At 36.9% G+C, this 17,765-nt stretch overlaps 1 protein-coding gene across 3 annotated transcripts in view; it reads left to right on the top strand.

Annotated features, from left to right (window-relative positions):
* TMEM131L (transmembrane 131 like) overlaps positions 1-17,765 on the top strand; it is a 161,306-nt gene that overhangs the window by 114,291 nt on the left and 29,250 nt on the right. For all 3 annotated transcript variants that reach the window (XM_037830856.1, XM_037830858.1, XM_037830857.1), the window contains 8 exons: positions 1,938-2,047; positions 3,051-3,123; positions 4,549-4,676; positions 6,401-6,543; positions 9,019-9,205; positions 9,404-9,589; positions 11,665-11,814; positions 12,141-12,763. In XM_037830856.1, coding sequence (XP_037686784.1) covers positions 1,938-2,047; positions 3,051-3,123; positions 4,549-4,676; positions 6,401-6,543; positions 9,019-9,205; positions 9,404-9,589; positions 11,665-11,814; positions 12,141-12,763 — 1,600 coding nt within the window. The remainder of the gene's footprint in view (positions 1-1,937; positions 2,048-3,050; positions 3,124-4,548; positions 4,677-6,400; positions 6,544-9,018; positions 9,206-9,403; positions 9,590-11,664; positions 11,815-12,140; positions 12,764-17,765) is intronic.

The following is a 17,765-nucleotide window of genomic DNA, read 5'->3' on the forward strand; positions in this document are numbered from 1 at the left end:
ATAGTAGGGAGGTGTCAAAAGATCACAGTAAGAAGTGAAACTCTAAATAGACCAAAAGTCATTGTTGTGTGTGCTGCATTGCAAGTGCATTTTGCTTGTGAAGTTTATGTTCAGTTCAACTGAAGACAGCAATGAAAATCTTGACTAACACTGGCGTACAGGGGAATTTGTTTTGTAACAAGAAGCTCAGAGAAGAGAAGTCCAAAGCTGGTGTGGTGGCTCTGTTATGCTACCGGGGACTGAGGCTTTCTGTCTGTTTATTCTCTGTTCTTTGTGTGTTGCCTTCCTTTTTGTGTGTGCTGCTTCTGTCAAGTAAGAGTGGCAGGAAGAAGGCCAAGGGAAAGAGGTGACAGCAGCAGACTTCCACTTACTTCTCACTGGCAAGAACTATATCACACAGACACCCCTGAGTTTAAGAGGCTGGAAAAGAAGAGGGCTAGAAGTGGAGGTCAGGTCATTTAACTGTCTGCCACAGTGCCCTGATGTTAGTTACTTTTGTTTATTTTTATATTTAATTTTTAATGAACACTTGTTCAGGAATATTTATGAAATTTATTTTCTCTTATGATTCCAGATATCATTGTTTCGTAATCTAGATAAATTTTTCTTAAAATACTGATCCAGCATTTGACGAGTTATTGAGTTCTTATTCCTATAACTATCTTGTCGAGTATGTTGGACAAATCATTATTAGACTGAAAGGCCTTAGTTCTAAAATAATTTTACTCTTTAGACCCTTAAAACTCATGAGTGGATTATTTGTTTTAATAACTTGGTTATAGAAAATACATGTATACTTAGTGACTCCATTTTCAACTAATTTTAGTACTAAATTAACCAAGATCATTTTTTTCTTCCTCTATTTTTGGAAACAAAATTGAAAATGAGCTGTTTCTTAAAAGGTTCTACCTTGATAGATTTTTATGCTTATGCTTGCCTTGCATCATGGTATCAGGACTCTTGAGAAAATGTGGTGCTTTTCTCTTGGGATGAGATATGATGACTTTTGTCTGCCTCTCCCTGGAAACTGTTGGGAGTTTATGTGGAAATGTGGTCATTCCTGTGAATTAAATATGTGCTTTCCAGGAGTTTCACTTGAGTCACAAACTTTAACAGTTATTAGAAGGGATTCTTCAGATAATTAAAATTTGATTAAAAAAAATAAGAGTTTCTTTTGTCCCGTGATTCAGGACTATAATAGCCTTGCCTATATTATTCATAGATCCCAAAATAATGATTAGTAAAAATGATCTGAGTTATAATTTATACCTCATCAGGTGCTCATTAAACTTCTCAGGGAAGACACCCTAAGATTTTTTTTTCAACTTCTTATTTTGAAATAATTTTAAACTTACAAAAAAGTTTCAAGAATGGTACCAAGAACTCCCAGTTACCCTTCACAAAGATTCATCAGTTTTATGTCTTGCCAAATTCACCTTATCATTCTCTTTCTCTTTCTACACATACATTTTTTATAAGCCATTTGAGGATATGTGTCAGACATTATGCCATCTTACCTCTAAATAGTTAGGTGTGAATTTCCTAAGAACAAGGACATCTTATATAACCAGAGTATAATTATCAAAATCAGAAAATGTAACATAAATTATAATACTGTTATCTGATCTGCAGCTCATATTCAAATTTTTCCAATTATTGCACTGATTACTTTATAGCATCTTTTCTTTTGGTCCTGGATCTCACTTTGCATTTCTTTGTCAGGTCTCCTTTCATCTTCCTAGCCTTTCTTTGTCTTTCTTGATGCACCTTTTTGAAGTGTATAAGCCATTATTTTGCAGAATACCCCTCAATTTGAGTTGTGTGATGGTTCTTTGTGATTAGATTCAGGTCATGTGTTTTTTTGGCAAGAATACCTCAGGAGAGATGTTGTATCTTTCTCAGGGTTTTCATTTCCCTTTTCCTTTCCCCATCTCTAGGTGAAGTACTTTATGGTGAAGAACCCTTCTTCTTTGCCAGTCTCCTTGCAGCTCCTGCCTGTCTCCTTATATCCTAAACCTGAAGCTGCAGTGCGCCTGCTCCACAAATGGTAATTTACCTGGTCATATGAAGACTTTCTGATGGTGGGCTGTTTTGGAAATACTGTTACAATCCAGAATTATTTAGAGTCCTTCGCTTTTTTCACCCAAGACTTGTATGTGGATGTACAGAGTATTTAGCCATTAATCTGTGGGCCTTGATCACCAAGCCCCTTGGTACATGTAATCTGCTGAGAATTATTGGTACTGTTACGTGAAATCTTCAGTGGTACTTCCTCAAGTCCATTTCCCCGCAGAATATTCTTTCCTTTTGTTAGGGAACTTTTATCATCATGATTTTTCATCTGTGCTCCTAAAATTTAGAATCTAAATCATGTTTATCACTGGGCAACACAAGAAATGAGTTTATTATTTCCATATTTTCTAAATCTAGGGTTTAAAAAGGTAAGATTATAATAGTATTAGTTCATGTCTGTTATAAATTAATTTATTTTCATACTATCATGGTTTTGGAAGAGCTACCTTACCCCAGGGTTCATCAGCCTTGGCACTGTTAACATTTTGGATTGGATAATTTTTTTGTGTGGGGGCCAGGGAAGGACTGGCCTGTGCATTGAAGTCATGTTTAGCAGCATCCTTGGCCTCTACCCACTCGGTACCAGTAGCACTTCCTCAGATGTGACCACCAGAAATGTTTCCAGACATTGCCAAATTCCTTGGAGGAAAAATTACCTTCAGTTAATAATCACTGCCTTTCAGGTTCCATAGCTATGAACCATTTTGAGGAAAAAAACTTGCTTCATGTTTCGTTTGTCACCATATGCTGCTTTATATTATTGACTACAAAAGTCATTCATTCAACAGTGTTTATTGAGCCCCTACAATATGCCAGGTATGGTGCAGGGGCCTGCGATATAGTACTGACGTGTGTGCTCACGTGTATATTAAATGTGCTCATATGTATATAAATATATATATACACACACATTCTTATGTTTTTTCTTTACTGACAGATCTGAATGCAATTTTAACCATTTGTTTCTTTCTTCATAGGTTTGGTGCTGATATGCAGATGATTAATTTTACCACTGGTGAATTTCAGCTCACCAAAGCTTGCCCTTACCAGGTAGATGTCATCTTTAGACAGGAAAAAGAATGCTGACAAACTAGATAACATATGGGCTTCACTATTTATATTTAAAGCACCGACTTTATGTGGCGCTCTTATTTTTATTCTCTAGGTATTAAGTATACATAGGAGATTTTCCCAGTTAACTAATGCAACAGGAGTGATGGTTCACATTAGTTGTAAATTATTTTAATTTGAGGTCTTAGATTCATATGAGTGAAGAAATAACAGTTGAAGCAAAGCTATATTAAAAAAACCATACACTTGAAACCCCTGAATTTTATAATTCTCTGAAGATTCCTGATCCCCTCAAGTTCTTTTTAGGGCAAGAGAAGGTTAAAACCAATACATTTTAAAAAGGTCTACTTTTATTAAACTGGCTTTATGGCTCTAGTGAGCTACCCAATTTCTGTGTTATTCACCCCTTCTGTAGAAACAGGATTTCTGTACAATTCTTAAGCCTCTGGGCAATTATTTTATATACCTTATTATATGCCAGTACCTGGCATGTAAGAACCACTTAATAAATGGTGCTGTTGTTACAATTTTAATACCAAAAGCCATCAGCTTTTTCTTCAACATGAATATTTTATATAAAGCAGAGTTTCTCCCCTCATGAAGTTTATAATTCTAATAAATCAAATACCATCACCATTCTTCTTTCATATAGTATGGGAAATGCAAACAAAAATCAAAAGAATTCTTAAAATTGAAAACATAGGAAAGTGAAATATTACCCTGCAGATTACATGGGTATAGCTCTAAGAAATTAATACATTGTTTTAGTGACAGGGAACTAGGAAAAGCAGTGGGAAGAGGGAAAAGTCTTTTTACCACAATGATAAAGAATTAAATCTTGAATATTAAATTTGGAAGATAGAGTTATTCAGAGAAAGTTATAAAAATCTTGTTAAGAATAAAGGACAGTGTTTATATATAAACATCTTTCTTCTGACTGGAGACACTTAAGTATAATAAAGATGATTTCTGTATAGACTTAAATCCCAGATTAGGAGAACTTAAGGTTGTCCAACAGTGGGTGGACAGTCTTGGCAGATCCCTGCAGCATTCAGACAGAGGCCATTTATTCTGTTTTCTAACTGAGGTTCACACTCAAAGCATCTTTACATAGAAGGCTAGTTCAAGCCCCAACTCCCAAGCCTGGAGTAAATCGTTTCAGTATCCCTGTCAGGCTGTCCTGCAGCCTCTGCTGATACTTCTCAGCTGTGGCTTGGGAACTGTTGCTGTGAACTTTGAGGATAAACAAGCTCAACAGGTTGCTTGTGGGGGGTGGGGGGTGGGGTTGTTTCAAATCTGGACATTAAAAGAAAAGTAATCATGTTTGTAGTCTAAGATGCACTTAATGGACATGGAAACTTGTTTTACAGGATTTGTTTAATTATATTTATTAATAATTTTCAGGGTATGCATTCTGAAGAATCCAGGTTTGGCATCCTCCACTTACATTTGCAGCCTTTAGAAATGAAAAGGGTTGGTGTAGTTTTCACACCAACTGACTTTGGAAAAGTAGCCTCACTTATACTAATCAGGTAGGTATGTCTCCATCACAGGGTCTGTTAATTTCTTCTCCCCTAACTCATCTGTCTAGATGTCTTCCTCAAGAATACCTGTCTCTCTAACTAATAGTTGATTATTTCTCAGTCAGGCCTTCAGTGACACACAATCTCCCTGTACCTCAATTTCCTCCCCCGTACAATAGGGAAGTGTGTTCATCTATTAAAGGCAGCGTGCATTTCCCAAAGCACCTCTTCTCTCGCTGTCACAGAAGGCAGAACACACACTACCTACTTCTTTGTCCTTAGAAAAATAATTGAAACACTGTTGTAAATATTTTCAGTCCGCAGTGGTTTGAACTTACGCCACTCTCATATCTCTATCTGGCCCCTGGAATTTTCCATTGCCCCTAATGACAGTAGAAAAAGTGCTTCTTTGGGCCCATTGATGCTTTTTACTTGTTCTTCTTTTTAAATTGCAATTATTACTAACTTTAAGTAGCTAAATGTTTTTCATTCTGAAATTTTCTTTGTCTTTATTGAGAGTCTTCTTTCAAAACTTACAGTAAATTCAGATCCATGTTGAAGCCTCTGCCTTGGAGAAAAGTATAACACGTTTAATTTCTAATAAATGACATTTTTGTAATTTTTAAAGTCTTTCTAGTATTGGATTAACTGGCAAAGATATTATTCTGAACTTCCATTAATATATGAGTTTGTTTAATATGTAAGAGTTTGTTTTTCTGTAAGTGAATGCTACTAGTAATAAAATGTGGTAAAATAAAGCTCTTCAAAGAGTTTGTCCTCTTAAGCATTTTAACTGATATTCCCTAATGCCCCATTGAGTGATGTGTTTCATTTTAAACCATTCTTGTTAGAAGAGCCAAGGTGTAGCAAATGCAGAGATAAACTTTACCTCACCCCAGGTTAAGATATCTCCAGACTTGAAAATAAAGTCTGAATTTTTATAATAGCTAGTTTAGTTTTGATGGTTTCCATATTGATAGACATACAGTATTTTTCTGTAAACAGTATCAGTCATCTAACAGCTTATTAAGACTTTTAAACAATTCAGTTAAGGTATTTAAACTTTAGATGAAGATGTAAAGATATTTCAGTGTATTTTGCATAACTAGAAAAGTAAAATGAATTCTCTCTCTGCTTCTATAGTGTATACAGTAATGATGACCAGCTTCCAGCCCAGTGACTATATGTATGTTATTTGTGGGGCTACTTTAAATTCTTTGGTTCATAAGAAATAGTAGAATTCTGCTTTCTAGGAGTATTCCTACGGCAGAATTTCTTATAGCCACAATTACTGTTAAGACCCCTTCATTCACCCTGGAAACCATTTTTATCAATTTGTCTAAATCTGTTAGAGGTTCTCTGTGGCTCCCAATTCATTTCTTAAGGTTTTTGTTGTTGTTGTTGTTGTTGTTTTATCATGGATGTCTGGTCACCACCCTTTTGACTGGTTATCAGAAAACAATGGGTTTACATTCTTGGTCCGTGGGTTAAGGATGATCATGATCACTCTTTCATCTTTACTGTAGTCAGCTGGCTTTGACTTTTCCAAAAAGCCTTGGCAGCTTCTCTGGCCTGTGGACTCATCCTTATCCTCTGAGACGGCAGAAGATGCCACATATTTAAATTGATTTTCTTTTTTAAAACTTTAAAAGTATCTTTGCTAACTGGGACTATTGATGAAGTCTTGTGTCTCTGTTATAAAGCCTTTTTATTTGTGTGTCCTTTCACTATAGGAATAACTTGACTGTTATCGACATGCTTGGTGTGGAAGGATTTGGAGCAAGAGAGTTACTGAAAGTGGGTGGACGACTTCCTGGCACGGGAGGGTCGCTGCGATTTAAGGTGCCCGAGTCCACTCTGATGGACTGTCATCGACGTGAGTCCTCATGCTTGGCACTCTGCGGGGACGGCGTGGAGCCACAGCCGGGGGCAAAAGGATTCTGTAGTAGTCATGTAAATAATTAAAGCAGGCAAACATTTTAACATATAGACTGGTGCCCCTTGGATTAGAACAATGACCTCAGATATTTAATCCAACTTAAATAATAGATCTGGAGAGAAAAATAAAGTTTAATTGCTAAATTGCCAGTGTACTGTCGAATCTTTAAGGTAAATATTATGAGGCGGTTAATTTGGTTATCAGTTACTTAAACATAGAAAATCACACCAAGATGATGGAGAGTGAGAGGACTAAACATGTGCTGACCAGTAGGACTTGTTGTGATGGGTGAAATGTTCCATGTCTGTGTCAAATGGTACAGTAGCCACTAGCCACAGGGTCTAATGAGCACTTGGAATGTAACTAGTGTGACTGAGGAAGCACATTTTAAATTTAAGTTAACTTAATCATTAACTTAAATTTAAACAGCCATATGTATCCCAGTGGCTACTCTATGAGACAGTGCAGGTTTAGAAATTTATTTAAATGTTCTGTTAGAAATTTCCAAAAACGTTGTACATTTAAATGTCTTCAAATTATTTAAATTAGGTTTAAGAACTTCCTCAGGAACTAAAACAAAATTGAACAATAGATATAAAATATTTTGGGTAAATTCTGTCTTATTTTCCTGTTAGTATTTTTAATTTCATAAAAACACAGCATTTTAGTTTAACAATATGTTTTCTACAGAGAAAGCTGGTAGGTGAAACTGTTGGATTATTTGTAGCACTGTTTTAATGTCTAGGTAGAATGTTTTTTATTTTTAGAAAGCTATGCTAAATAAGCACTGGGTTTGAAAAAATTTGTTAGCCATTTTGCATTCAGAATCATTCATCAGGGTATTCATTTCTTGCATTATTTGGAACTGGCCTAGAAAGATAGAATTAAGGAGTAATGTAAAAACTTATGGAACAAAAAATATTAGTCCCTTTTATGAAATAGATTTTGGATTATGAAATTTGTAGAAATATTTTTAAATTGTATCTCCTTTTTTTAATCCCCAATATAAAATATGCTTTCATTTATTTGTAAGGGCTTAACTGCTTATTTCCTTTTAATGTTACTAGTGTTTTGAGCTGTGTTTCTAGTAGCTGTGATGAATTTACACGGAAGCACATATATACCCTCTTAAATGGCTCTTGGTTAATGAGAGTGAGGACCACATTTGTAAGAGAACTGGCAGGGGCATGGACTACATGGTGATTATTGGTAAAGCCAAATAATTTGGCTTCGGATAAGAATACACTTTTAACCTTAGACTTTGATAAGTAAAGAACCAAAGAAAGGTATTTGATAACTTTTTTTTTAAAAATCAGTTTTATTGAGAAATACTCACATACCACACAGTCATTCATGGTGTACAATCAGCTGTTCACAATGTCATCGTATAGCTGTGCATACATCACCCCAATCCATTTTTGAACACCCTCCTTATGCCAGAAAGAATCAGAATAAGAATAAAAAACAAAAATAAAAAAGAACACCCACATCACCCCCCCATCCCACCCTATTTTTCATTTTGTTTTTGTCCCCTTTTTTCTACTCATCCATCCATACACTGGACAAAGGGAGTGTGATCCACAAGGTTTTCACAATCACACTGTCACCCTTGTAATCTACATTGTTACACAATCGTCTTCAGGAGTCAAGGCTACTGGGTTGGAGTTTGGTAGTTTCAGGTATTTACTTCTAGCTATTCCAATACATTAAAACCTCAGAGGTGTTATCTATATAGTGCATAAGAATGTTCACCAAAGTGACCTCTCAACTCCATTTGAAATCTCTCAGGCACTGAAGCTTTATTTTGTTTCATTTTGCTTCCCTCTTTTGGTCAAGAAGATGCTCTCAATCCCATGATGCCAGGTCCGGATTCATCCCCGGGAGTCGTATCCTGCGTTGCCAGGGAAATTCACACCTCTGGGAGTCAGGTCCCATGTAGGGGGGAGGGCAGTGAGTTCACCCACAAAGGTGGCTTAGTTAGAGAGAGGGCTACATCTGAGCAACAAAGAGGTACTCAGGGGAAGACTCTTAGGCACAATTATAAGCAGGTTTAGCCTCTCCTTTGCAGTAACAAGCTTCATAGGGGCAAGCACCAAGACAGAGGGATCAGCATGTCAAGCCGTCAGTCCCCAGTGTTTGTGAGAACATCAGCAACCAATTTTGATTACTTTTGATACCTAGACGGAGCATTTAACTTAAGAAAGACCTTAACTATTTAAGTATTTGTGTTGTATTTTGGTTGTCTAACAAAATCTATAATTTTACAAATTAAATAAAAATCTTACTTAGACCTCATATTGATTTTTTTCACATTTTAATAATGTGGATTATGGTTTGTTGATTCAGTAAACAGAGATGTTAAATAAATTCTGCAGTTCGTATAAACTAAATATCACTTTTGGTCCTCACTAGAACTGAAAGACAGCAAGCAAATTTTATCTATCACAAAGAACTTTAAAGTTGAGAATATCGGACCTCTTCCTATAACTGTGTCATCTCTGAAAATTAATGGGTATAATTGCCAAGGTTATGGATTTGAAGTGCTGGATTGTCATCAGTTTTCCCTGGATCCAAACACATCCCGTGATATCAGTATTGTGTAAGCTTTGGGTTTTAATCTTATTTCATTTTTAAGATGTGGGGAATAAACTTTTTTCATTGGTGAGAGGTTTTAAGTTCTTTATGTATAAGTATTTATATTGTAGAAGTAAGAAATTTTGCTGTCATTATGATTATTTTGTTCTGTACCTAAAATTAAGACAATTAAAGTACAAACAGATGAATCCTGTGTTGCCAGGTTTACTCCAGACTTCACCTCTTCCTGGGTCATCCGTGAACTGACGTTTGTAACTGCAGCAGACCTAGAATTTCACTTCACTCTCAATGTGACCCTCCCTCATCACCTGTTGCCCTTATGTGCTGACGTGGTTCCAGGACCCAGCTGGGAGGAGTCATTTTGGAGGCTCACTGTTTTCTTTGTCAGGTAAACCACCACCTTCTCCACTGTTCTTCTCTCGCTGAGTAAAGAAGTCAGCATGAAAATGTAAATTCCCTGCAAGTAGTTTAAGCATGTGAACTGAATGGAATTTATATGGCTTTGGGAACCCTTATGTATGTGAAGTAGGTAAAGTAGTAACTGGTAAGCTTTAAAATAATAGTAGACTTATTGCAAGAGATTCATAGGACATAGAACTACAGAAGAAAATTGTGTTCCATAAATGTTCATTGGAAGTCATGGTGGAAGAAATGTATGTAACTATTAGTAGCTCAGTGCACTGGTGATTTGAGATGAGAAGACTAGAATGAGCCTCCTAGAGTGGTTTTATCCTAAAAACGTCTTTAAAAATTGAATTGGAACAACCCAATTAAAAAATCAGAGAGACTTGAATAGATATTTCTCCAAAGAAGATATATAAATGACCAAAACACACATGAAAAGATGCTCATCATTAGCCAATAGGGAAATGCAAAGCAAAACGACAATAAGGTACCATTTGACATCTACCAGAATGGCTACTATTAATAAAACAGAAAGTTACAAGTGTTGGAGAGGATGTGGAAAAATAGAAGCACTCATTCATTGTTAGTGAGAATGTAAAATGGTGCAGCAGCTGTGAAAGACTGTTTGTTCTTCAGGAAGTTAAGTATAGAATTACTGTATGACCCAGCAATCCCGCTTACAGGTATATACCCAAAATAATTGAAAGTAGGGACTTGAACAGATATTTACACATTGGTGTTTGTAGCAGTGTTATTCACAATTGCCAAAAGATGGTAGCAACCCAAGTGTCCATCAACGAATGAATAGATAAACAAAATGTGATATATATACACAATGGAATATTACTCAGCCATGAAAAAGAATGAAGTTCTGATTCATGCAACAACATGGATGAATGTGGAAGACATCATGTTGAGTAAAATAAGCCAGATACAGAAGGACAAATGCAGTACTATCTCCTTGATATGAAGTAATTAGAATAAGCAAACTCATGGGAGTCAGAAACTAGAATATAGGTTTCTGGGGGCCAGGGTGGGGGTAGGAATGGGAAATTAATGATTAAATTGTACGGAGTTCTATTTGGATGATGGAAATGTTTGAGTAATGGATGGTGGTGATGATAGCACAGCGTTGTGAACGTAATTAATAGGACTGAATTTTAATGTGAATGTGGTTAAAAGAGTAAATTTTTGGTTGTATATATGTTACTAAAATAAAATTTAAGAAAAAAAAAACCCCATAAGGCTGTATAATACAAACATGAACCCTCATGTAAACCATGTACTATATAGTTAATGGTAAAATTATAAAAATGCTTTTTCATTAATTGTAACAAATTTACAACACTAATGCAAGGTGTTAATAGTAGGGTGGTATATGGAAACTTTATATTTTATGCATGATTTTTCTGTAAACCAACTTCTCTAATTTAAAAAATTGACATTGAATTATAATGTCAAACTTGTAAGTATATACATTTTTTAAAACTTAGGGTTTTTAATCTTTAAGAAATGTCAAAAATTATGGTGTCATACATCCCAGTGATTCTTTTTTTTTACAGAAAAGTGGGTTTACAGAACAATCATGCATAAAATACAAGACTTTCATATACCACTCCATTATTAACACCTTGCATTGATGTGGTACATTTGTTACAATTGATAAAAGCACATTCCCCTTATAATTGTGCTAGTAACTGTATCCATGGTATCACTTAGGTATCATTGTGTAGTCCAGTTTCACAGATTTTTTTTTTAATTTTTATTCTGTTGGCATAAATATGACCTAAAGTTTCTCCATTAACCACATTCAGGTATATATTTCAGTACTGTTAATTACATTCACAATTTTCTGCCATCATCACCACCATCCATTACCAAAACATTTCCATCATTCCACAAATCCCTGTTCTCTATACCCACCCCATCTTTTGGAATTTTAATGCCATATCTTTAGATGGTTCCCATCCATCATTTACCACTCCCCTAGATTGAAGTTAGCTTTTTTAATGGCAGTCAGACCCATGCAGTAATGAACCTTGTTGCTTTCTCCCTCAGTTTGTCCCTGTTGGGTGTGATATTAATAGCCTTCCAACAAGCCCAATACATTCTTATGGAATTCATGAAAACCAGACAAAGGCAAAATTCTAGCTCTTCTTCACAGCAAAACAACAGTCCAATGGATGTAATCAGCTCCCATTCTCACAAGTAAGAATTCTTGTGGGGGGGTGGTGAGGGTTCTCACCTTTGTTATTCATTTCTGATTTTGTTTTAGGGTAATATAAATTTTTATTTCAAGTTTCTTTTAAGTCATTGTGTGAACAGCCACAGTATTGCTTTTGTTATAGTTTGCCTGTAAGGACTTAGTGTATTGTCCCCACTGGCAGAAAACTCATGGAAAATCAGAAGATGGAAAGGTAGAACTTCTTAATATGCACAATAACAATTTCTGTCTCGTTCTCATGGACTTAGAAACAAATAAGTAGTTTTATTTGGTTTGCCTTTATGTTAAATATTTTTCTTCTTAAATTTAGAAGCAATTGCAAGAACTTTCTCGAAGCCTATGGCTCCTCTGATAAAGGCAGGGGGAAAAGCTGCCTTCCGATAAACACTCCCCAAAGCAGGATCCAGAATGCTACAAAGAGGAGCCCAGCAACCTATGGCCATTCTCAGAAGAAGCATAAGTGCTCAGTATATTACAGTAAACACAAAACCAGCACATCTGTCACCAGCACTGCCAACACTACTACTGAGGATAAACAGACTTCAACTCTGGGCTCCCCGTCTGCTCTTAAAGGGGATGTTTGCACTGAAGTTGTGGGTGAGAACTGGATAAACCTCAAATATGCAAGTGGCATAAGTGTCAACCTGCAAAAGAATTTAACCCTTCCCAAAAACTTATTGAATAAAGAAGAAAACACACTGAAAAACACAATTGTTGTCAATAATACTTCTTTAGAATGTAATATGAAAGAAGGAATACAGACATACATGTTTCCTAAGGAAACGGATATTAAAACTTCAGAAAATGTAGCTGAGCTCAAGGAGCGAGAGTTCAGTCCTCTGAAGACCTCTAAGAAACTACCTGAAAATCATTTGTCGAGAAATTCACCTCAGTACCAGTCAGATTTGCCAGAAATTTCCAGGAAAAATAATGGTAAACTTTTCATCCTCCTTGGTGATTCTTCTTTCCTGTTTGTTCTCAACCTGTTTTTAATGAAATCTGTTCTCACCTGTAGCTTTTAGTTTTGTGGTTGCTGAAATTTTTAGTTCATGCAGAGAGTTTTACCAAAGATACAAATATTGTAGTAAGAGTCGTAAAAGGAAAAGTTTAAGGAAAGACACCAAATTTTTAGAATGTCGTGGCTAAGAAGCTTAATTTAGTGCTTAAGTATTGAGGTGTGTGAATATTGTATTGTTGGGTGAATATGGATACTTTTTCCTAATTATTCTTCAGCTCGGCTTTTTAGACTATTTGTAAAAATTAATCAGCTCATGAAATGTGTTTGGCTGAACCAAACTTCAGCAACTTTATTTAGCAAATGCTCTCACCTCATGTTCCCTGGCCCTGGTTTTTCTGCTAATTTTCTCCCTTGTTTTAAAGAAAACAGATATTCTCTTGTAGCCGATAACAGTCAATGAAAACGCAAGCGAAACTGGACTTAATATTTTCGTTAAGCTGATTCGATTGACCTCTGGCATAAAGACCTGTGCTTATTTTTTTCTGTCCATCCTGACCATTTTAATATGCACATTTCCGTACCTGTTAAAGCCAGATTTTTGATACTTTTTAATTGGAAAAAATCAGTTGCTTGGGTATGACTTGAAATGTCTAAATCTAAAATAACTTCATATTTTTCTCTCCTTGATATTGTAGAGACAGTACAGAAATGTTATGGATTGGCTAATCCTATTCAGTTTTTATGTGTTTAGTAAAAACCCAAACTGAATTTTAAGTGTTCCATAAAAGGACATTTTTAATTTAAAAGAAAGGCACTTGCGTCCTCTAAGTGGGATGCGGTTTGGGCGTCTGCATGCACATTCCTGGCACACCTAATCTCCACGTTTCCCTTGCCAGCAGTGCACGTGCTTCATGTGGACACTGTACCCTGGTGTCTTCTCACCTGGCATGTAAATGTGTCCTCTGGAAGAGTGCCATTTGACCATATCCTTAAATAAAATCATAGCATACCTTATCTGTGTTGTTCTATTTTCTTTCCAGATACTCTAGGGCCCAGATGACAGAACGCTTATGAAACTTAGGGAGCCAGTCCTCCTGGGCCTTTTCCTTGTTTTTGTGAGTCCTTAGGCCTGAGCACAGTATTTGCAATAGGTTGAGTTGATGCAAATTGGAAATAATAGCTATTGGAGGGAGTCATCCCCCTAGCAGTGCTTTTCTTGTGGTCAGTTGTGCCCACCAGATCTCCAAATAAATGTACCTACAAAATGCCTTTACTGTGGCATCATGGGTTGGTAGGAGGGACCTTCTGCCACAACATCATAGTACTTTGAAGTGGTTGTACCATGGTGGCATGAATCAGAAATGTAGTGCCAGAGTGGACCAGAGGATTTGAGTTTGTGCTTTAAAATCCTTCTGCAACACTTGATGTTTAATGCCAGTAGTCAATTTAATGTTGTCATGTAAGAACACTTCAGCAAGTATGACTAAATTTAATATGGGAGTCCAGAAACATGGGGTTTGCCTCTATCATATAGATATAAACCTGCCTAGAATCTTTCCTTCCTCTGCAGGTTAGATTGCTAGCATGTTTTTAATGATTTAAGTGGCAACAGATATCTTCCTATAATATTGTTCCATTGTTTTTATTTGTTTTTTTTTTTTTTGGTTTTTGCTTTTACTAGTTTTGGTTGAACAGCATGTTAACTGGTATCAGGGTAATTATTGATCAGATCAAATAAGAGTTGATGAAAGAACTTTGACTTTCCATCATGTCCAGACCAGCAAATTCACAGATGCTAATTCATAGTCCTGTATTTTTCTACTGAGTTAGTATTTCGGCAGGAGATTGCTCTTGATGTGCTCCATTCATTGTCACTTACATTTTGTTTTGGCTGTTTTACATTTATAGAACTATTCTAGGAAAGTAATGAAGATTTTAAAAAGTTTTCTTAAATGCCTGCTATTGATTTATAATTTAAAAATTTTAAGTATTAATTTTTTAAATTTTTTTTAAATTTTATTTTGAAATAAATTCAAGGTTGCAGGAACAGTTGCAAAAACAATACAAACCCCATACACAGCATACCCTGACCCCCTCTCCCGATACCCTGATCCACGAACTTTAACATCCTGTCACGCCACCGTTTCTTTCTTTCCCTCCATCCCTCCCTCCCTCCCTCCCTATCATCCGTCATCTATTGCTGTCTTCTGAACATATGAGAGCAAGCTGCACACATCCTTGAACAAACACTGTAATTCACATATACAATTCCCATGAACAAGAACATTCTTTTATGCAATCCTGTTAAGCATGGCTAAGAAATTCAAGAAATTCAATATTGATACAAAGCTTACATTCTGTATTTCCTTTTTTTTTTTCCTTATGTCCCAACTGTGTCCCTTTGAGCCTCCTGTCCTCCATCCTCAGATCCCATCCAGGATCATCCTTGGCACTCAATTGTCATCTATTTAGACTTTTTTTTTTTTTCAATTGTGGAAACATATATACAGCCTAAATCTTCCCACTCCACCCTCTCCCTAGCATTCCATTAGTGGGATTAATCACATTTAGAATGTTGTAATGCTATCACCTTCCCACCATCCATTACTAGAAATTTCCCTTCACCTCAAACAGCAACTCCACACTCATTTCTTAACTCCCCATTGCGCCATCCCCCACTTCTCATAACCCATACTCTACTTTTCATCTCTATGGTCATATTCTCTGATAATTTCTTTGTGTTGACTGTGGGGCTTAAATTTAACCTCTTAAATCCATAACAATCTTTGTTTTCTTTGATACCAACTTAACTTCAATAGGACCCGTAAACTATGTTCCTATACACCTCCATTCCCCCACCTTTATATAGTTCTTGTCAAATATTACATATTTTACATTGAGTCCAAAACCACTGATTTGTCGTTAGAGTTCATGTATTTTATATCCTGTAGGAAGTAAATAATGGAGTTACAAATCAAAAATTATTGGCTTCTATTTGTATTCCATTGTGGTCAGAGAATGTGCTTTGAATATATTCAATTGTTCTTTTTTTTTTTTTTAATTTATTGAGGCTTGATTTATGTCCCAGCATATGGTCTATTCTGGAGAAAGATCCATGATCACTAGAGAAAAATGTGTGTCCTGGTGATTTGGGATGTAAGGTTCTATATATGTCTGTTAAAATTCTCTATATCTCTCTTTCCTTTCTTTGTTTCTCTGTGGGTAGGGCTCCCTTTAGTATCTGAAGTAGGGCAGGTCATTTGTTAGCAAAATCTCTCAGCATTTGTTTGTCTGTGAAGAATTTAAGCTCTCAATTTTGAAGGAGAGTTTTGCTGGATAAAGTATTCTTGGTTGGAAAATTTTCTCTCTGAGAATTTTAAATATGTCATGCTACTGCCTTCTGACCTCCATGGTGGTCACTGAGTAGTCACTACTTAGTCTTATGTTGTTTCCTTTGTATGTGGTGAGTTGCTTTTCTCTTGCTGCTTTCAGAACTTGCTCCTTCTCTTCAGTATTTGACAGTCTGATCAGAATATGTCTTGGAGTGGGTTTGTTTGGATTTATTCTGTTTGGAGTTCGCTGGGCATTTATGCTTTGTGTATTTATATTGTGTCAAAGGTTTGGGAAGTTTTCCCCAACAATTTCTTTGAATACTCTTTCTAGACCTTTACCCTTCTCTTCCCCTTCTGGGACACCAATGCGTCTTAAATGTTGACGTTTTATTCTATCTATCACATTCCTGAGATCCATTTCAATTTTTTCAATTTTTTTCTCCATTCTTTCTTTTGTTCTTTCATTTTCTGTTCTGTGGTCTTCTAGGATGCTGAGTTATTGTTCAACTTCCTCTAATCTTGTATTATGAGTATCCAGAGTCTTTTTAATTTGGCCAACTGTTTCTTTTATTTCCATAAGATCTTCTATTTTTTTATTTACTCTTGCAATTTCTTCTTTATGTTCTTCTAGGGTCGTCTTTATGTTCTTTATATCCTGTGCCATGCTCTCATTCTTTGACTGGTCCTTTGATTAATTGTGCCAAGTCTGTGTCTCCTCCGATCGTTTGATTTGGGTGTTTGGGATTGGGGTCTCCATATCGTCTGGTTTTAGCAAATGCTTTAGGATTTTCTGTTTTTTTTTGGCCTCCTGGCATTTGCTTTGCTTGATAGCTGTGATCTTCCAGGACCTCTGCTGAGGGAAGGCTGTGCTACATCACAAGTGCGCGCCTTCCCTCAAGGGAAGCCCCAGGCCGCTGGGCCGTGCAGGGGCGCTCCCAGCCTGATGCAAAAATGGCTGAATGGGGCGTCTCAACCCCCCCTTTTTGCACAGCTCCGCCTTCCCAGCTCCGGGACAACTAGCTGTGGTGGCACCCAAGGCCACTGTCCACGGCCAGTATTGTGGCGTGTGCGGGGTGCTGTGGGATACACTCCTTGTCAGACTGGGTTTCCTGGTGCGGGTCTGGGCTGTGGGTACGGCCCCGGGCAGGATTGTCGCCAGCACGCCGGGAAGCCGGCTGCAAGGGGTGCGGTTTCTTTCTCCTTTTGGCTCTCCCCTCTGTCCCTCTGGCCCCGGGACAATCAGCAGCAGGTGTGGGGAGGGCTGTCCTCCATGCGAGACACTGAGGCATTGGCTACAGCCCGCTCCTGCAGTGCTTCACTGTGCAGTTCTCACTGCCGTATCTGCAGCCACTCCTGGGTTTTTGTTTGTTTTTTTTTTTTAAAAGAACTAGTCTGTCTTCAAATGCCAACCTGCAGTTTCCCCACATCACAGCGCAGCCATGGGACTTTCAGCTGGCTTACTCACTCGTTTCGGAATGCAGACTCCCGGTTTCACCAAGTGCACACACAGCCCCTGTGGATTTAGCAGAACTTGTCCGGCTGGTGCATCGCTGGAAGTGGTATTCTGGGTCACTTTCTGGTTTTTATCTAGTATTTTTCACGGAGGTGTTTTTTTGCCGTGTCTCACCTAGCTGCCATCTTAGGT

The sequence above is a fragment of the Choloepus didactylus genome, chromosome 3, assembly GCF_015220235.1.
Source record: "Choloepus didactylus isolate mChoDid1 chromosome 3, mChoDid1.pri, whole genome shotgun sequence".
Classification (NCBI taxonomy): Eukaryota; Metazoa; Chordata; class Mammalia; order Pilosa; family Megalonychidae; genus Choloepus; species Choloepus didactylus.